The sequence below is a fragment of the Desmodus rotundus genome, chromosome 1 (assembly GCF_022682495.2).
Source record: "Desmodus rotundus isolate HL8 chromosome 1, HLdesRot8A.1, whole genome shotgun sequence".
NCBI classification, from domain to species: domain Eukaryota; kingdom Metazoa; phylum Chordata; class Mammalia; order Chiroptera; family Phyllostomidae; genus Desmodus; species Desmodus rotundus.
Genome location: NC_071387.1, coordinates 131,730,030 through 131,750,986, shown reverse-complemented (window position 1 = coordinate 131,750,986; position 20,957 = coordinate 131,730,030). Strand labels below are relative to the sequence as shown.

General features: G+C 44.9%; 1 protein-coding gene across 1 annotated transcript in view; it reads right to left on the bottom strand.

The window, feature by feature from the left end:
- Nucleotides 1-20,957, bottom strand: part of MEGF10 (multiple EGF like domains 10) — a 165,167-nt gene that overhangs the window by 17,740 nt on the left and 126,470 nt on the right. The window contains exons 12-17 of the mRNA XM_024571598.3: nucleotides 20,663-20,826; nucleotides 18,186-18,288; nucleotides 5,335-5,481; nucleotides 4,029-4,163; nucleotides 3,392-3,520; nucleotides 1,863-1,991 (exon numbers count right to left, since the gene is read on the bottom strand). Of these exons, the coding sequence (XP_024427366.2) occupies nucleotides 1,863-1,991; nucleotides 3,392-3,520; nucleotides 4,029-4,163; nucleotides 5,335-5,481; nucleotides 18,186-18,288; nucleotides 20,663-20,826 (807 nt within the window). The remainder of the gene's footprint in view (nucleotides 1-1,862; nucleotides 1,992-3,391; nucleotides 3,521-4,028; nucleotides 4,164-5,334; nucleotides 5,482-18,185; nucleotides 18,289-20,662; nucleotides 20,827-20,957) is intronic.

Here is a 20,957-nt window from a genome sequence, read left to right as displayed (position 1 = left end):
CCTTCATATTCAAATGACCCGTATATGCTTTTACTTTTGGTACAGAATGTCTCCAGTTCTGCTGCTCGCCCTGCCTGCTGCATCTGGTGCTAACTTCGGTGACAGGATCTCCTGCACCGATGATGTGGGGTAGAGTGCTGAACTTTAAAAACCCTGCACTTCACAGGACCTTTACAAACAAGCAGGAAGGCTCCCCAGTGCTGCACAGATTTCAAGACACAGACCACCGGGACCCTGGAGCTGAGGATCTGCACACGCCCTGCTGGCGCTCGCGGGCCTGCAGCCGTCCTGCAAGAGAGTTTCAGGGCCCCGTGGCACAAAGAAATCTCCCATACCTGCTGGTCCGTGGCAGTTCCCAAGCATCACGTGTGCCTTTTATTTTCAGTGTTTCTTGGAGGGAGTTTCTTTGTTTTGGTTTTGGTTTTTGGTTGTTTTTATATTTGAGAGCTCAACTCTCAGAGACAGAGGCAGACACAGACGCCAGAATGTGATGACGACCGCCATCGCCATTGCGCTTATTTAGTGTGAACTTGTGCCGGATTCTTCCCACACACGCCTTCACTGTAGCTTCACGGCAGCCCAGAAATGCAGGGGTGGGCGTGCCCACCCTGCATGTGGGAACTGAGCCCCTCGTGCCCTGTCACACAGCCAGCAAATGGCAGGACGGCAGGGCGACGACCCACATGCAGGGAGGTCTGGCTCCAGACCCCTGCTCTTCCCGCTGTGTTGTGGTGCTTCACTTAAGAAGGGCCTCTGACTGAGGCAGGTCCTAATTTGGGAATTATAAATAATAAGTACTTTTCCCTAGGGAGTTCAAAAACCTGAGTGAACATATATAAATAAGTATATATGTGTACATACACGCACATACCATCTCAGCAGAAAATGCCTGGGACAACCTTCCTCCTTGCCAAGTATCCCTTTCAAATCATGGCTCGAGGCCTTTACCTGTTTCTAGAAAGTTTTGAAAGGCTTGTTCAGCATATTCTTTATGTGCTCTACTTAGTATTAAACAAGAATTGCCTAATTTCTGACTCATGTTTCCTCCCCCACTCATTTCTATGATTTAAAATTATATATTAGTATTAATTATAATCATAATACATGCTTTCCTGTCTTTTCTCATTTATTCAATTAAAGGCAAGGGGAAGAGAATAGTCTTTCATCCCCAGTGGTGCCGAGCTGTGGAGCACTTTGCACATTATGACCCATGACGCTAATAACCTCATTGAAGAATAAATGGTTAGGACACAATGGAATATAAAATGGAAAAAAAAACAACCTAGTGATTCTCAAAGCATGGTTCCATACTGGCATCACCACCTGGAAAATGGTAAGAAACGTGAATTCTCAAGCCCTACCCCAGACCTACAGAATGAGACAGTCTGGGAGTGGGGCCAGCTAAGCGAGCCATCAGGCGATTCGGAAGCTCGCTGGAGTCCGAGGCCCACTGAGCCCAACCTTCTCCGAGAGCACACACGTTAAGTCGGGCAGCGAGGCTTGTCGTCTTCACTACCTTTCTCATCACTGTCACTTATCCTAACCTTCACGCTGACAGAGTACATGGCAGGGAGTTTGAGCCACATAAACAGGGTCTGGCTACGGAAGAGAGGAGAAAGAAACTGTCCACCGTCACACACAGCCCTGATCCACCTCAGTGCCCTGACAGGACACAGAGACAGAAAACCTGGGACGTGGCAGCTCTTAACCTCTTAGAGAGACCTAGATGCCTAGAGGTCATGGGTAGACGAACACTCCAACGCCAGGAAGGCTTGCTGAGCTCCACTCGTGTGTGCAAAGGGTGAGGCTGTGTCCTCCTGGGGTGTGGATCTCTTGGTGGGTGTGCAAGGCTGGCCGCTTACTCTGCGTGCAGTAGAGCCCCGTCCAGCCGGGAGTGCATTTACACTCCCCGTCGTAGGCGCTGCAGAAGGCGCCGTTGTGGCAGCTGCAGGTGTGGATGCAGTTCGGGCCCCAGTGGGCGGGCGGACAAGCTGAAACCACAATGTACACGGAGAGACCGGTTAGAGTGCTGAGGCCAGCGCCTGGCAGGGAGAACTCCATCCACCCTTCCCCACCTCGCATGGGAGGGTTGCTGTGTACATCGGGACTGGGAAAGGTAGCTGCTCCAAATCTGACTCAGGCCCAGATGGCAACGCCGGCTGCAATATAGCCCTCGTCCCTGATACGTGCATTCATTCGCAGACTGCACAGTGAGGCAAAAATCATCGCCAGTTTACAGAGCTGGTCACTTAACAAAGGCACATTCAGCACCTCTGTGCCCAGCACTGTTCAGGGGACAAAGAGATAGCGGGGAACAAGGCAAAGTCCAGGCTACCCGCTGGAAGCTTATAATTTAGGAACGAAGACAGGAAAACCAACCAGCCAACCGAAAAACCAATGGCGATAAATACTATGGAAAAAAAATAAAACAAGTCCAGGGGGAAAAGAGCGATGAAGCTGCTTCTTAATGCCTCTCTAAGGAGATCAGACAGAAAAAAATGATGTGACTTGAGAGAGGTTAAGGAACTCAAGGTCATGTAATTCATGTCTTTGATCTCAAAAACTAGCACCTGTCAGCCTAGAGTTGTCACTAGAGGCTGGTTTTAAATGTTAAGGTTCCCAGTTGTATGTAAGAATTGGTTTACTTGTAAAACTTCTTAATTAGAAAAAGCAGAAAACCATACTAAATCTTCAGTTACCTTAGATTCAATCTAAGATAGAGTTTTAAAATCTTAGATTTGAAAAAAGGTAAACTAAATCTTAGATGGGGGTTACGGTCTATTGAAGGGCCGTCAGAACCTCAGATAAAGCATCTGTGAAATTGTAATGTAAGGTTATGGGGTAAAATTATTTCATTTACAAAAAATAAAAATAAATACCCTTTCATTCATACTAATGCTCCAAGAACATAGCTGCTTAAAAGGAAGACCACCTATAATTTCTCTGTGGTCACCCAGTTGGGAATATGGCTCAATACAGACAATGAATAAATCTGAAGTATTTTTTTTAAATGAAGAAAACATCTCCCATGATGTTGTGACCATTTTTTCCCCTAGGAGCCAGGGAAAAATAGTATCTGACACTTGAGGTCTGGAATGCATCTTAGAACAGATTTTCCGAGAACATGACCCCAACTTTACAGGCGAAGAATCACTGAAAATTAAATAAGCAAAAATGCCATTTATTTAGGTTCCTTTCAAGAGACCATTTAGATTTAACAATAGGACCACTGCACAGAGTTCTTAATGGGGAAAGAAAATCATTTAAAATAATGTATCTTATAAGTATTCATATATTTTGCTTGATTATGTAACCACTCATACTTCAACCCTAAAGAACTTGAAAACAAATGAGTAAAATGGTTGATGAGTTCTTCTCAAACAAGACTCACGCTGAGAGCAGTCACTGCCGATCCATCCCGGATAACACTGACACGATCTGTCGATGGGGTTGCAGGTTCCATTGTTGGTGCAGGTGCAAATTCCTGCACAGTTCTTCCCGAATCTGCCACTGGGACACACTGTGAAGAAGTTACAGGTCAGTAACTCATCACCGCATCTTATCTCACAGAACCCTGGGCTCTTGACTCGGGAAACAGCTCTAAAGGTCATCAACCCCGGTGCGCATTTCGTAGCTGCCTCCACTTCACAGCATCCCTCATCCTCAATGGACTCGTTTTTACACACACATGAAGCCAAACACCCTCATTAAGACATCACAAGCCAGGAGACAGCATCGCATTTCTAGAAATCTGACTTCATAACTTTTCACTCAGGAAGCCAAAATCCTTCCTCATATTGATTTTTCGTGGGAGGCTGTTTCCAATTAAAACTGAAGAGGAGCAGGGCTCAGAGAAGGAAGAGGTTTTGCTGGCGTGGCAAGCCAGCTTTTCCAAAGCTCAAAGTTGTATTTACAGAAGCTGCAAACACAGTGTAGCTGGTAGCTGCCGATGTGTCCTCGGGGAAGCCGGAGGACAGGCTGCCTGGGGCTTGCTCCTCAGCAGGCGGCTCTCCAAAACTGCGCCTCACCTTCGTTACAGAGGGCGCCCGTGAAGCCGGGCAGGCAGTCGCACAGGCCGGTGATGTGGTGGCAGGGCCCACTGCTGTGCACACACTGTGGGCACGTCTGGCTGCAGCGGTGCCCATAGAAACCAGGGGAACAGACTGAAAAGGAATGGGAGTGGACAGTTAATCTGACCGCAGATGCGTTTCTTTCATGTTCCACATCGAGATCTGGTTCAAATTTGGGGTAAAAAAAGTCTTTTAATGATAGCGAAACTTTTCCAAGTATAAAATAACAATCACCAAAGCAACAAGAGTATTCTTTAATACTGACAAAAGCCACTAAATTCTGAATTGCCAGAGGGCAGGCAAATAACTTTGCCTTCTTTATTTTCCTATTTACGGCCCCAATTAGCTTGAGGTTTGGCACAGAACTAGAGGCTTCCAGAAATAAATGAAGGAAGGAAATAACGTTCTATATTCTAACAAGGCCCAAATAAATCCTCTCAAGCCATGTGTTGATCCTTTATTCTCTGAGTCATGACTGGCAATAAATAGATTTATAGTCAGAATTAAAAGATGGTTCCTCTTCAACATGGTCCAGGTTAATGACTGTGGTTGAAAAGTGAATAAGCAAAATGCTTCAGAACTAGGTTTTTCCCAAGACCTTATCTGGATTTAAATATAGGAGAGAACTGCATAGAACTCTTAATTTAAAAAGTGATTAAAAATTTAGAATAATGTATCTTATGGTTTAGTCATATATTCCTTTCCTGAGAACATTTACAAGAAGATGCAGGAAAATCTTATGGTGTATTTCCCAAGTTGAAATTTCAGCTGACCAATGTCGACAGCCCCCTGGTAACTCAGCAGCTCTATTTTCCCCACAGGACTAACTTCAAGACTACTAGCAGGATGCATGATTTGCCTCAGGGTTTGGCTGATGTTGACTTCTAGTAATTGAAATAGGGCCAGTGCCAAAAATGCTGAATAAAATATTTACAGGTCACTGGATTTCTGGAACACCATTTGCAAGACTTAGGGCAGGATCAAGAAACATATCCTGTTGATGATGCCAACGAGGCAATGAAATCACTACTGGGAAAAAATGGCGAGAGCCACCATCTGTTCGGCTAGTCCTGAAGGTTGGAAGGAATAAAACTCGGGATGTGCCATCGAGGACAGCTCTGCAAAGGACAGGGTGACCTATTACACTTCCTTCTGCCCTCGACTGCAACAGCATATGGCTACGAACTGGGAAGTGGGACAGAGAGGACGCTACGCACACGGTGCCCGGAGGAGAAACGGGAGCTGCCGCCTTAGGAGCACTTACTTCTCTGACAGGTGGTGCCTCGGAACCCCGGTGCACACTCACAGATGCCGTCGTCAGGGGAGCACGAGGCCCCGTTCTTACAGTAGCAGGGCAGCGAGCAGTTGGGGCCCCAGCGTCCCTCAGCGCACACGCTGTCACAGTGGACACCTGGAACAAGGCACGCGGGCAAGGCTGAGTGAGAGGCTGGGCAGGTGGGCGCCTCTGCGATGTGACGTCAGAGACCAGGACTGACGTCAGGGTATCAAAGCTGGGTCATCCCAGACAACAAAGAGCCGAGGTGGCACGGGTTTAAAATCCACTTATACACATCAACATGCCACCACATAGCGAGGGATCACGTATCATCCCAACATGACTGATCCCAGGACTATCTTCTATGAAGTCACAAAAGAGAAGGAATAAAACACCTTCGTTATACTGATGTTTCTTCTCTAGGAGGAAGGAACAAAGAGGAAGCCCAATGGCTCTATTAAAAGCAAAATTTATCAAAACTATTGTATCATTTAGCTCATAGTGACTTCCTACCTTCCCCTCCATTCTTTATTTTTACAGAGAAATGGGAAAAATGTAAAGAAGATGAGGAGAAATTGCCCTGACCGGTGTGGCTCAGTTGGTTGAGCATCATCTTGCAAAGTGGAAAGCCGCGTCAGCGCACACGCCTGGGTTGCGGGCTGGTGCCCCACTGAGGTGAGTGAGAGGCGAGGTCTCTCTCACTCATGATGTTTTTCTCCCGTCTTTCTCCCTCCCTTCCCCTTGCTCTAAAAATAATAAATAGAATGTTTTTATTAAAAAAATAAGGAAATACAAAAGGTGTTTAAATTGTTTTACATTTTTAAAAAGTCGCCCTGGAGCAAAGAAATAAACACAATCGTCAAGTATTCTGATGATACAGTGGGCAGCACAGAAGTCTGGGCCACCGATTCCTCTTTAAAAATTTAATCCGACTCGGGCAGCTATAGACAATATCACAATTGATGTGTTTTGCAGCTGTTGTCTAAGTTATTGATCACTGTGAAACTATGTAGGTGTTTAATTCTCACTCTGGAAATAGAGAAACTTCAGAGTCAGTCAGGAATGATCAAAATGCCTCGACAAAACATAAAGAAAAACCCAAGTTGCAAAAATACAAAGTAAAACTAGGTTTTACTGGAGGTAAATGGAAGTGTCTTTTGTAAGTCTGCATTTGAAATCAACAAGGAACTCCTTTCTTGTGAGTCTGAATTCTTCACAACTCAAAGAAGTGCTCTTTGCATTGACAGGCAATAAGAATGAGTTATAATTAGTACTGAACTGGTGCCTGCTGGCCTTAGACCAAGAAAAAACACGGTAAGAATAAGCGTGCACGCACTCAAGGATTCCAGAACACTAATACAGCCCAGCACCACGGAAGCTGAGAAGGCAGTGTTTGGATTACAGGTTTTGCTTCTATATTGTTTAGGAGAAAAGTTACCGTGGCCCAAGCCTCAAAACAGAAGTAACCCCAAACCAGAGCGTGAACGTTGCTGATACACAGACATAGCTGCTGAAACACTTCTTCCACTTTGACTGTTCTGTGTTTTTCCTGCAGAAAGTCTCGCGCACGGCAAAGCAGGCATGGAAGCACACAGGCCTCACTGTGTCTGTCTCGAACCGACAATAGACAATTATTTAAGCTTGGACTGCTGGCTGGGCTGGAGAAAGGAGCTCAGGCCTGTTGTAAGCTGATTAGAGTGCAAGAGTTCCCCATAGACTGAGATATGGAATTTGGGCCTACTACAATTATTTTTTGAGTTCACAAATATATAATCTTTTTTAAAATATCATGTCTCTTTTGAAAAGCTGAGATGGAATTGCAGACTCTGTGCCTCCCAAATGTGATTCACCGGCCATAGAATCCTGTCTGGTGTTTTGACTGACATCTTTACAAGGCAGAAGAATCAAAAGTATAGAGGGGTAAACCACTTCTAAGGAGGCTGCAAACCTAAACTCTTTGTGAATGTGAAGGAAGTACCAACAAAGCTAATCTGATACAGGCTTCACTCTATTCAAGCGCAGGTCCTGAGCTCTGCCTGTGAATCAGGACTCCTGTTTATCGACAGCTAAAATAGGGACTCCTGCTCCATAGAGATTCAGACGACACCCTGGCCCTTTTGGTCTGGAGCCACCCAGGCAACTCCCAGTTAGGACTTTGACGGGGAAGCTGAGTAATGACTTTGCCACTCTGAAAATCATCATGAAACTTCATCCTGATTTTTGGCACTTTTTTTTTTTTGTGGGGTGGGAGCTTGGGGAAAGGGGAGATTTAGTTACTGATAGTGATTGAGTTTATCAGTGGCCTGCCACACCTCTCCTTCACATTACACTTCATTAATGCCGTTAAGATGGAATGGAGTACCCGCTAGGTCAAAAAGTATATGCTGCTCTTTGCCTCATATATCATCACGATTTATCCATGACTTAGCACGTTCTCAGTCAGAGCACGTTAAGAAAAATGACTCGTGGGCAGACTGACAAATGTGACTAAGTGATCTTTTATTTCATACCGATTCTTCTTCCCTAATAGGTTTGTTCAGCTGATTAGCATAAGCATCAGTCATAATCAACTTTATCCAGATAATTATGCTACATGTAACAAGGCCCACGATATAGCAAGGAGATCCATTGCAAAGATAAGCTCGTTTCACAGGATTTACCCATCATTTCATTTCCAGACAGTCACGGGAAATTCCAGAGATCATCTATCAAATCTTCTGTCTCCCGTCATGTACTCCACACACACTTCTGCAGAACCAAGCGTCCTCTGACATAACTTTTATTTTATAATTGCAATGAAGTCTTTCCTTGGAAAGTACATTATAATGATTCTATTACCAACTTCCCCTAAACATGCCACCCTTTTTCTTTTTCTCTACCGTCAGTAGAAGGGAGGCATCGTTTTGCAGATATTAGTGCCTAACTTGCTTGAAGGCGAACATAAAGTATACCACAATCTGGGGGCGACTCCAGGGAAAAGTGGGAAGCTGTCTTTTTTTGTGCTCTTGAAGCACCATTTTCTCCTATTACTGTATTTCCCCTTTCGGGCCTCTGGTATCCTCTTGCTATCTTTCCTTTCATCTCATAGCCGGGAAAGGATAAGATAACTTTATTGTTGCTGAAGTGTTCCTTCTCTAGAAAATATTAGTATTTTAAGAAAACATACATTAAGAGCCCTAGAAACAAATCTCTAAGTGTGAGCTTTTAAGCAACGAGACTCTCAGAGGGGTACGAGAGTACGTGCTACCAATGTGACTTCATGTAGGCATACAGTGACATTTTCTCCGGGATAGGGAACTATAAGTTTGCTTTAACCATTATTTTTGGCTCTGTGTGTGTGTGTGTGTGTGTTTTATTCCTGAATTATTTCCACTGATCTCATCCTCATCTTTGCCAACTTTGCTAGAGTCCTACAAGACATCTTTTTATTTCCTTGCTTGTCAAAGACAGAAGAGAGACTTCAACTCAATAAACATTCATGGGGCCTGATGGCTGCTGGCTTGCTGGTGAGAAGTCCTCTCAGAAACCACCTCTAAATCTAGACTGATAATGGCCCCAGAACAGGCACACCAACCCTGCTGGGGATCACAGTAGGAGAAGAAGGTAACTTGTGAAGGTTCCAAGCTAAAGAAAGTTGGGTGTGAGGCTCAGAGGCCCAAAGAAGTTATGTGTCTCATCCTTCAGGAACCCCAAGTTGGGACCACTGAAACTGGGGCTGTGGAGAGTGGGGGAGTTGGCAGGGCAGCCAGGCAGTGGTCAAGTAGAGAAGGGCCAGGGACGCCACACTGCGGAGTGTGAGCTTCCTCCTGGTATTGCGACCCCACGGAAACTTCGTCTCTTTAATATAATCTCTTCTTCTTTCTGCTCTTTTGATTAAAACTCATTCAGCACCCTGGCTCAGCCCCCTCCCTTGCATGTCCACTCCCTTAATCATAAAGCCCTCAGCACAATGAAGTTCTGATCAGCATCAAACAATCTCAGGGACAAGACCTTGGGTCTGTTGATCAAAGAGACAGAGTTTTAGTCAAGCTAAAGACAGCATCTAGTTTTCAGTTGTGCTTTAGGTCCAGACCCAGAAAAGCAGAATGACCCCACCAACCCACACCCTTATGAAACCAGGCCAAGAGACACCATGGCTGACATCAGGACCAGATGCCTTGATCAGCTAACTACGCCTACCCTAGCGCCGACCAATCAATAGAGACCACGACCTTAACTCCACCATGATTAATGGTTTTTCCCCTGTGTAACCCATCCCCTGGAAGCCATCAGGGAACCAGGTCTTACAGCAATGGCTCACCTGTGACTCCAGTTTGGCGCCCTTTTTTAAAATAATAAACTACTTTCTTTGCTGCAAACTCTTGTTCACATTTGATTGGGCTTTGATGCGCACAGGTGAAAATCCCTTTAGTCTGGTAACGGTGTTAATAGGGACCAAATGGACAATTAAGTAGGGGATGTGTGTAATTAAACCTGTGTTTTGTAGAAGAGCAGAAGACGCTTTGATGTGAACCTGGAAGAAAAACCTGTCAGTGATGGGAAAAAAAAAATAATGATGGCAGTAGGGATGCAGGGAGAGATGAATTCCAGAGAAATAGAGGAGGGAATGCAGATGAAAGGTGCAGCCCCCACCCCCTGCTCCACCAGGGTAACTAATGAAGGCTGGCAGTTCCGAGAAGGAGTTCACTACAGTGCCTGGCACAGGAAGGTGTCAAATATTTGTTGAATGAATTCATAAGCCCAGTCCCTTTTTCGATGTGATATTTAGGACCATTTTCCAACTGGACGGAGCAACCAGGCCAGGCTTTTCTTCCCTGAAGAAGTGCTGAGAAGCGCACTGAAACCAGGAAGCCAGCATGCTTACAGTTTGTACACCGAAAAAGGTGACCCTTCCCTCAAAGGGGGTGGAAATGTTTGCCTTGCTTATTTTTGAGAGGATACACTTTCATGAGCTCAGGTCTGTGTTCTTTAATGCTAGCCCAGATTAGAAAGCAATAGAAGAATCATGGGACATCTTGAGGAAATTCTTGTGGAATGTTTCCCAAAGTACAGATAAAGGCTCTAATATGAGTTACTTCAGAAAACAACTTCCTAAACTATTTGGCTGAAGAGACAAAATAGGAAGGGGGTATCTTTAAATTTGCAGGACTTGCTGGCTCAAAGGAAGCCTTTTTCCCTGATAAATGTTCTAATGCTGATAAGGAGCTGTGAGATGGACTGTTTTTGCCAGGCCTGAGGACAAAGAGCTCTTTGATAGCCTTCCCCAGTTGCTAGGCAATGGCTGAATGATCGTGATAAACTTCAGCTAAGCAGCTCTAAAGAAATGTTCGTGCCTTTAATGCCTGGTGCCGAATGCCAGCGGCCTCAATGTGAAGTCAGCATTCACTAGGCACTTGTGATTCCATGAATGCGGTAAATGAATCATCTGGGGTGTCATTATTTCCCCCTCTCGGGGGTAACACCCAAACTCCTTGTCCTGTTTAATTGTTTATATTCCTTATGCCAGTATTGCAATATTTGGGGTGTTAGCGAATGAAGGAAATGATTTCAAGTCGCTGTCTCGTTCCTGAGCAACAAGCTGTGAAACATATAGTATAGAGCCGAGAGAGAGATTTGTTAGTAATAATTGGGCTTGGTGATTATAGAAGAAAGGGACTACAGTACGTAGTCATAATACTTCTCTGCTTTTTCTAATCCTCCCGCCAGTGAAGAGGCGGTTGTAGTAGGAGAAGTTATTCGCTGGCCCGCCTACCCTGCCTTGCAGTGCCTGCCTGAGAGACCAGGAACGTCTTTCTGCAGTCTGGGAGCTAGTGGCACTTAGCTTCATGTGCCCAGCACCTAAGCATTGTGGCTGATGGGACTTGGAGACACTCAACACATGGTTGTTAAATTTGTCAAGTACTTGGATACTGTGAATTTCAAAGGTCCATTAAAAAAGAATCTGCTCTATATAAAGGGCCAACTTGAAAAAACACTGAAAAGTCATATAAATCAGAGATGTTTGCATTTGCATCTGTAAGACAAAAACGTCAGACAGCATGGCCTGCCTTAGAGTGGGCCCAGATGAAAGCAGAGAACAGACTACTAGGCAGATTGAGAGATCTGGGAACTTTGGTTTTTTCTGCAGCCTTTCTTTTGGGAAGGTGAGCCCTTCCTTCCACCCACCTAAGGACCCCACATTCTGCTTTTACATGACTCCCTCCCCCGCAAAACCATGTAGACAGAGAGACCGATACTCCCGCATACACATTCTCCACCCTTCAATACCCCAAAGTGTCAGATAGTGTGTCACTTGCACTTGTGGATGATTAGATATATTCTTTAAAACTCACTTGCGCTTGAATTTGTACTTACATGTCACTGGACAAGGAACAGGATGTCTCCCCTTATTATAACAATTCAGGCATCTCTCAGCTGCATGAGAGATCGCTGGAGGACAGATCAGTAGTACCTGAAGTAGCAGTTCACTTACTCGGTCAAGCCTGGTGTGTTTGAGGAAGGTTTCAAAGAGGAGGTGTCCTTCTGGAGAGGGGCTGGGACCACTGCAGGCCTAGTTCTGCTTGTTGGGCAGAGTAGAGAAGCCAGCCTCTTCTCATAAACTTGTCTCCAGGTTTTCCTTCTTCCAATGCCCTCCTTCCTGGCTGGGCTCAGAGGAGCAGCCCATCTCTCCTCCTCCTCTCCTTTGCACTTCTTTCCATAATACCATGCCCTGCTAGTCCCTTCCTCTTTCCCAAGACTCCTGGAGGTTGATGTGGCATCCTAATCTCTTTTCTATCACTTTACTAAATAACCTTTTTTTCCTGACATGAATGCATCCCTCAGCCTCCTGTAGTCTTTTGCAACTGGTTACAAGGCTCTGTCGCAGAAATGCTCCCCTTCAATAACAAGAGTAGCAAGGCAGAGCGGAGGCCAGTCTGCAGACTGGGAACTGCCACTGCCTGGGCCGCCAGGACAACCTCTGAAATGACTGACAGGCCCTCCAAGTAAGGCTGTGCAGGTGGCACACCATACATGAGCCCCAGCCAGGGCCAAGTCAGGACGAAAAGCCAGTCCACGCTCTACCTCCCAAGAAGTGCACCCTCAGGAACTTCCAAACCTTTTCCAAATTTGTACAGAAAGTGCTTCTGAGCTGGCAATGGCCCTGTCTGCCTCTTCACCCACCCTCCACACTGCCACCCAATGTGTGGTGGGGACTGAGAACATGCAAATGGAAAGAGTTCCTAGGTCACAGGGAGCTTAGCCAGGGTTGAGAAGCAGGCTGGGGACTGTATATGTTCCAGAACACTGGAATGAGATCCCGAAATCCTGACTGACTGAAGTCAGAGCAGAAAGGAAGAAAAGAAATGTCAGCATGTGTCTACTGGTTTTGAGAAATACTTTGTGAAGCACACCACGCCACTGCTTTGGGAACACACACACACACACACACACACACACGCCTCTAATTATATTTCATTGGCATCTGGAATTTCAGAATGCTCATTTTGAAAAGCCAGTCTCATTTTACAGCTATGTGTGTGTGTGTGTGTGTGCGTGTGTGTGTGTGTGTGTGTGGCAGAGGTATGGGAGAAGGGGCCCAGGACATAGCCTACATCCTGACAGGTGTTTCATTTTTCCCCCAATTTTTTTACTGCAATCTGCCCCTTTTTGATAAAGCAGTCCACTGGTTAAAAATGTCAATAAATAGGGGGTTTAAATAACCACATATGATAAAAGTGCATGTGTTTTCCTTTGAAACATGGGACATTCCGTTCGGAAATGGTATCTGGGATGTCAGGGGAAACTTATGTTTTGGTTAACCTGTGTGGTAGTACATTATGAAGAAGTTTTTATGACTATGTAAAATGGGGCTGTCAGCTAGAATAGAAATAAAAAAGAGTTTGGGTTCCTTTAAGAGAAAAAGACAGTCAGTCAAATGTTAGGAAGAGGGCGAAGTTATGAGGAGTGGAGGATGAGCCCAATGGTAAGAAAGCAAGCCGAATTCCTCAGTCTATCAGGCTAGCACATGACTTGCTCTATTTAGGTGTGTCCATTCCTTTGGAAAGAAGGACACAACTCTTCTGACCCCTGTCTCCAGCTCCGAGCTCAGAGGCCCAATCAGCCTCCCTCCACCAGTGACTAAGCACCGCCGGTGCCCCTCCGCCACCTTGTTGACTTGGTCACAGGAGGAGCCCAGGTCCCCGTGTTAGATTCCACTGATTCCTTCACAAAAGCCTCCCTGTTACCCACACTTTGCTACCGTGTCTGGCAACTCTTAACATTTTACCTCCAGCAATCTCAGCAATGGGGAGCAACGGAAACAGAAACACTTGTTTCCCTGGGCTGATGCTATTGACTTGTCCCTGAAACTGGGGTTTAAATGGAAAGCAAACCTTTCTTTATACTGCAGAAGGTCCTTTCAAGGTACCTACTCAAAACGAGTTTGTGAGGAAAAATCATGAGCCTACCCGGTGTTGACAATGTGATGATGTTCTGTGTAAATATACAGGGGCTACGCTTCTTTCATTTTTTCTTTTAGAAAAATCAGCCAGTCCTTGACCCAATTGTAGGGTGCTTTCTGAAACTTTAGGAACTCTCCCTGACAGACACTTGCTTATACCATGTGTGCTCTGTGAATATGGGGGTGACCGCTCTCAAAACACATTTCACAGCAGCCTTCGGTACCTGCAGACCCAACGCCGACACCGGAGACCCAGGTGCACCAGTCTCTGGGGCTATGACAAAGAAAAGGCGGGCAACACGTGACAGGGCAACACGGAGCGGCAAAGCGTCCCCCTCTTTGGGAAGCAGACCAGTCACAGATGGACAAAGGATTACGAGATTATGCTGTGTGACAAAGCCACTGCATTCCCGCAGGGGCTCCCGAGGTCTAAGGCCAGATGCGATCATTTGTCTTACCCCATGACCCAGACTGCGGAATGCGGCGAGCACATTTTGTGACTGGCTTCAGGCCAGATCACAGCTCCCGATTTTCTCATGTACACGAGGGTGTGCCTTTCACAGGCTGGTCCCAAATCATCGAAGCAGGTGGATACTGGTGTGTTCAGGAACACCTCTCTATTCAAAAGACAAGTGTAGATTTGGTGGAGTTTTGACCAGGACCAATGATATGGCCTCTCCGTAGGGAAATTTCTGAGTTCACTGGGGGTTACAATTACGACTTAGCTTCGTGGTGGTCATCGAGAACTTAGTGTTGGTCACTCCAATTGGGAACTTCAAGAACTCTTGTGTCACAAAATCTGCTCTAACCCCTGAAGTAACGGTTTCTAACATTTAGTCACTGAGAGCCAAACAGAAGCATGAGAAGAGGGAACTTCATATTGTGAAGTCTGAGTTATCTCAGCTTTTGCAAGTCAAGGAGGAACTAGAAGGCCAGGGAATCCTTGTGTCTGTGGGCAGCTCCTATTAACAGAAAAGAGAGGCCATTACCCCAGCCGTGGCCTGCTTCCCAAGGTAGCTCTCAGACAGAAGAAATCAGGTACGTGACAGTATATCTCAGTAAATTCCTGTCAGAAGCCAAAGCAGCTCTCAACAAATTCCAAGGGACGGAAAGACACCACTGAAGAGGTTACTAATGACATCCTATGTTCAAAGATCTGAAGACTTAATGGTGTTAAGTTGGCAGTACTCCCCACATTAATCTATAGATCCAATCCTCATGAGATTTCCACCTTATTTCTTTGCAGGAATTGACAGGGGCCCAGAAGAGTGAAAACAATCTTGAAAAAGAAGACCAAAGTTAGAGAAGTCACACTTGCCGATTTTAAAGTTTTCTACCAAGCTGAAATAGTCAAAACAGTATGCTACTGGCCTAAGGAGAGACATATATATATCAATGGAATAGAAGTGAAGGTCTAGAAATAAACTTTCCCACATTCATGGTCAATTGATTTTTGACAAGAATGCCAAGACAATTAAAAGGAGAACACAGTCTTTTCAACGAATGGTGCCAGAACTAGATATTCACATGCAAAAGAATGAAGTTGAACACTTGTCTCATACCATATATAAAAAAGGGAACTCAAAGTGGATCAAAGACCTACATGCAGAGCTAAAAGTGTAAAAGCTAAAACTATAAAATTCTTAGAAGAATATAGAAGCATAAATCTTTGTGGCCTTGGATCAGTCAATGGTTTCTTAAATTTGATGACTAAATGGAAGCAACAAAAGAAAAAATAGACAAACTGAACCTCATCAAAATAAAAACTTTTCTGCTACAAAAGGCACCACCAAAAAGTGAACAAAATAAGTCTTAGAATGAGAGAAACTATTTGCAAGTCATGGATCTGATAAGGGACATACACCTAGAATATATGAAGAACTGTTACCACTCAATAATAAAAAGTCAAATATCCCAATTAAAAATAAACAAAAATATGTATAGATATTTCAACAAAGAAGATATACAGATGGCCATAACCACATGAAAATATATTAAACATCATTACTCATTGGGGAAGTACAAATCAAAATGAATGAGATACTATTTCCCACCAACTATAATAGAATGGTTATAATAAAAAAGGCAAATAATAACAAATGATAGTATGTATATGAAAAAACTGGAAACCTCATAGTTTGCCAGTGGGAATATAAAATGGTGCAGCCACTTTGGGGAAAAGTTTAGGAATTCTTTTTAATTTTTAATTTTTAAAAAGGTTAGAATTATCATATGACCCAGAAATTCCAGTTCTACATATATATCCAACCGATATACATCCACACAAAAACTTATATATAAATGGCCCCAAAGTGGAAACAACCCAAATATCTATCAATGATAAGTGGATAAGCAAAATGTGGCCTATCCATAAAATGGAATATTATTTGGCAGTCAAGATAAGTGAAGTACTGGCATCGACTCCAATACAGATGAAACTCAAAAACAAATGTTGAGTGAAGGAAACCAGTCACAAACCACCACATATTGTATGAGTCTGTGCAACATCCAGAATAGACAAGTCTACAGAGACAGAGAGTAAGATCAGTGGCTGCTGAGGGAGGGGGAGGAGGCGGGAGAAAGGATTGTGGGTAAATGGGAAATTGATGCGACTGAGTACTAACTTTTGAAGGTGATAAAAATCTTCTAAAATTGATCATGGTGTACAAGTATTTGAATACACTAAAAACTACTGAGTTGTACATTTTAAATAGGTGAATTCTATGGTATATGATTATATCTCAATAAAGTTAATATACATATATACAAAGAGAGAGATTGATTGATTGATCGATAGATTGCAACATTGATCACCATGGTCCTCTCACGTAATTCCTAGAAGTCTTCATCCAGAGTGAAAATAAATTCCAACACAACTGCCCTCTGCTCCAGCACCTCCTGGAATAAGTCTGCGTACAGCAGGTGGGTGCAGTAGTTACAGGAGCTGCATATGCAGGGGGGGCATTAGTGCAAACCCCCTCACACGCATCGACTCTGGGGCCTTGTTTAGGCACCTAACATTCTTTGCTTCGGCTTCCTGATCTGTAAAAAGGAGGAAACAAATAATATTTCCTACCTCACAGAGTTGCGAGCCTGCAGTCAGCATGCGGTAAGCCTTACTTATTTTTATTTCTCTAGAGTCTTCTTTGTAAACGTTTTGGCTAAAAAGTAAGACCATCCCGATGCCACAATTTCCTAAATGCGACAGTGCTGGTAGGGAGGCCTAAGAGTGTCTTCTGAAAGATCCACCTTCTGAAAATACGAACCATCACTGAAAGGATATTGAGCTCGTTACTACCAATTTCTTTTAGAGGACAAGCTGAAAACTTGGAGGACACTGAAGCATCAATACGGAAAGGGTGCTCCTACAAATTCCTCTCTTGTCTAAATTTAAATACAAATATATTTAGGTATGAGGACAACATATATAAACTCCACATGCACACACCAATGACTTCCAAGGAACGTAATTATAGTAGGAAGTTCTGGCTCATTTATCTGCCTCTAATCCAGCTCCTAGTATAACAAGGTTTCACTTTAAATTGGGAAATCAGCGATCAATATTTTATTTTACTTCCAGCAGAAATGGTCATCAGTATGTTCAGTTCATTCATCCCAATATTCAATAACTGTTCTATTGCACTGCCATTTGTAGTTTTTCTTAAAAAGTATTAAAAAAGTTCATTTGGCCTTTTTTTTTTTTTTGTAAGGATAGGCTTGATTTGATGTATAAAAAAGAACAAGATTCCAATTTGCTTGGGCATTTGGTGCCATTCTTCCAGGACTGTACATCATGAGCAAAAGCTGTTCGTCTTTAGGACCCCCATTAATTTGTTAAACTTCCTGGCTGAAAACCATGGAGTCATATAAATCAGTAGAGACTTGGTTGGAACATTGGTATTCAACCATATTATGAATTTTTATGACAAACATTATTACAAGAAAAGATAAATTTGACAACTTTAATTTCTAGCAATGACTATTTTAATATTTGCATATTGACCATATTAATATTTAATATTTCTGTCTCAGTAAGGTGAGCTTAATTACATTTTTATGGTTCAACAATCCTTTCCTTAATGCTCAAAAATACCACAGAGACCCTGCTACACTCTTCAAGGCAATTCACATTTTTCCCCTCTTGCTGGCCTGAATTCTGACAGTCAGACCTTCCATGAAGGCTCAGGAGAACTGCCCCTGTACCATTCGACAAAAAGTCATTCCTGGATTACAGATGAATTAGGCCCAACGGTAATATTTCTTGGGTAGAAATCTGCCAGCTTACCGGAGACAACTGCATTTTCATTCTTTCTGTACAGCTGACCTGTGTGTGTTTCTTTGAAAGAGCAAGGAACAGTGCTGGGCATAGAGTGGCATGGCTCCCACTTCCTGGGCTCACCTGACCATCCAGGGAGGCAGCGGCAGTGGCCCGTGGTGGGGTGGCAGCCATCCGCGTGGCTGCAGTCACAGCGCTCGGCGCAGGTCAGCCCGTACGTGCCGTCCTGCGTGGAAGGCAGCAATGAGATCGTGGGGAATCCGGCAACGGAAGACCACAGGGGCCTGCGGCCAGCCATTTCAGGTGCAGCACCCCCTCCTCCCCCAAACACCGCTCAGCAACATCGTGCCTTCTAACCCCCTCTTTCCACGTCTCTGTGGCCCCCAGACTATGGGCTCCAGGAGGCCAGTATTTTAAAGTCCCTCAGACCTTAGCTCGGCTCTGACACATGGTCGGGACATGTGACTGGTGAAATCACTGACACTGATATGCGGATATGCATACATGCAGGGGTATGCAAATAGGCCAACTACTCAAATGATCTGCTTTATCTTACTGTAAACCACAACTTGTTAACATATTTTCTGTGCTCCTAAAGATTTTTGCAAAACAGGTTAATGTTCCCTACAAGGCATTCTATTCTTTAGTGCAAGGGGAGTAGCCTGACCCACATAGAGAAGCTCCAAAATTTTTTACAGTTTTATAGCTCTAATTGAGTTAAGTTGTTTCCATAAGTTGGCAATGGGATATGTGGAACTGTAAGGAGACGAAAGTCTTCTGTTACTTTTCCTAAGTAACACCCCCTTCTGATGCAGACGTCCAGACAAAATGGAGCGTTCTGACTGAGGATTCTGAGAGCACGGAGCCCATGCAGGCTCACCCTCCTCCCTGTCCCACCCCAGACTTCTGCGTGCTCACACGCACGTCAGTTTGGGCAGTCCACCGGAGAGGAGACCCTGTGTGGACGCAGCCACTTAGTCTGTGGGCAAGGAGTGAAAAGCTGGGCACTGACAAGCCCTGCCCTTTCCTGCCAGATCCTGAGGGACCCAGGGCGAGTGCTAGAAACCTCCGGCACCCCTCCGGCACCACCCAGCGCTGAGGAAAACGGGGTACACGAACACCGAAGGGGAGGAACCTGCGCACCAGCACAAAACAGGCCGTGGAGCTTAGGTGGCAAATCATTGTCTAGGTTATTAAACTTACTAAAATAAAATAAACAAACCATTTTTTAGCCCCCACTAATGTTTGATTAGATTGCATAGGATATAGCTTTGCTACCATATCAGCCACCAAACCACTGGCTTAGCTGATTTAATAACGCACTTAATCTATGAAAGAAAAAACACAAAAGGACGAGACTGTGCCAGAGGCTTTGCTCTGTCCAGAGTCAGACTGGGTATGAAAGGCAATCTTCAAGCCCATCTAACAGCACGGATACTGTGTTCACAGGTGGATGAGAGGCAGCACGGCTAACTTAATTTTGTCCCCTTTAAGGGGTCGCAGGGCATGAAATGGGCCAGGGCAGGCCCTCTCTGCTTTGGGAAGTGGATTGTACTTAATGAGGAGTAAGCCCAGGGAGAAAAGAACCTCTGTGGATGGCCCTTGGTGAGGGGCTCTGTTCAGGAGGTCACAGTGTCCTCTTGCTATATGACATTGTCCAGGAGGAGAAGACACACACTTCAGGGAGAATGCTTAAGGGCTCAGGAGAAAAGAAGTGCAGTAGGAAGAAAGAATGATGGGGAAGAAGGAAAGAAACGGCCATGTGCTTCATTCAGGAAGAAAGGGAAATCACGTGACTGTGGAATGCACTTTCCAGTTGTACCCTTTGTTGGCCTGCGGTTGATACAGTGCGGGATTTCTGATGATGAAAATCTCCGAAGCGGGTTACGGGACTAGAGTCAGCGTGGAAGAAGGAAATCTCTGCGGATTCTTGTGACTCCAGAAATATTTGCATTAAAAGATGGCTGCTTCCAAACCTTCTCTCACCACCTCCGAGAGCACGTCTGTGACACCGTCACCACCCCTTCCACTCCCTGCCACTTTCCAGCCCAAAGGCTGGAGGATTTCCATCACAGTGGAAACACCCTATTTGGAGAGTAGAGAGACACACACTGGATAATGGACAGTGCTGCTGATTGGCTGCCAGGAAGAGATGGGTGTATAAGAAAAGAAAAAACAAAAGGACACATGGACAAAACCAAGGGGGAGGGTGGAGAGGGGGGAGGGAGGTGGGTTCACCTGGGGTGGGGTAGAGGGATGGGGAGAAAAGGCATACAACTGTAATTGCATAACAATAAAAAAAAAAAAAAAAAAAGAAAAGAAAAAACAGACATGGGTAGGGGTGGCAATGGGGGGAACCTGAGCAGAGATGAAGGAAAAAGAGAAAGTGATTCTCACAAAGCTACGTCACAAACCAATTTCCACGTCTACCCCTTTTCCAACCCTATATCCACTCTGAGTTCAAATACCGTAGTTCTTCTAATAATTCCTGAGGTTTGGTTTGCACTCAGACACTTTAAATCAGGAAAACTGCGAGAAGAGGCTAACCCTCTGGCATCAGCTCCTCGGCATTCCCAGCTCTGGTACTGGTTTGGTCATACCTGGCAGGGCAGCTCACATTTCGCCCCACGCCATCCAGGTGCACAGGTGCATGTCCCATCCAGGGTGTTGCAGGCTCCGCCGTGGAGGCACTGGCATGTTAAGTTACAGCCAAAGCCCCACGTGCCGCTGGGGCAGCTGACGGAACAGTCCACGCCGTGCCAGCCTGCCATGACAAGGACGCAGAGCGTGTGAGGGAACAGAGGCAGCAGGGAGTTGTGCTGAGCCCTTGCAACTCACTTTCCCTTTAAAAGCATCTCTGAGATGCAAGCGGTGTCCTGCAGCTCCAGCACAGAG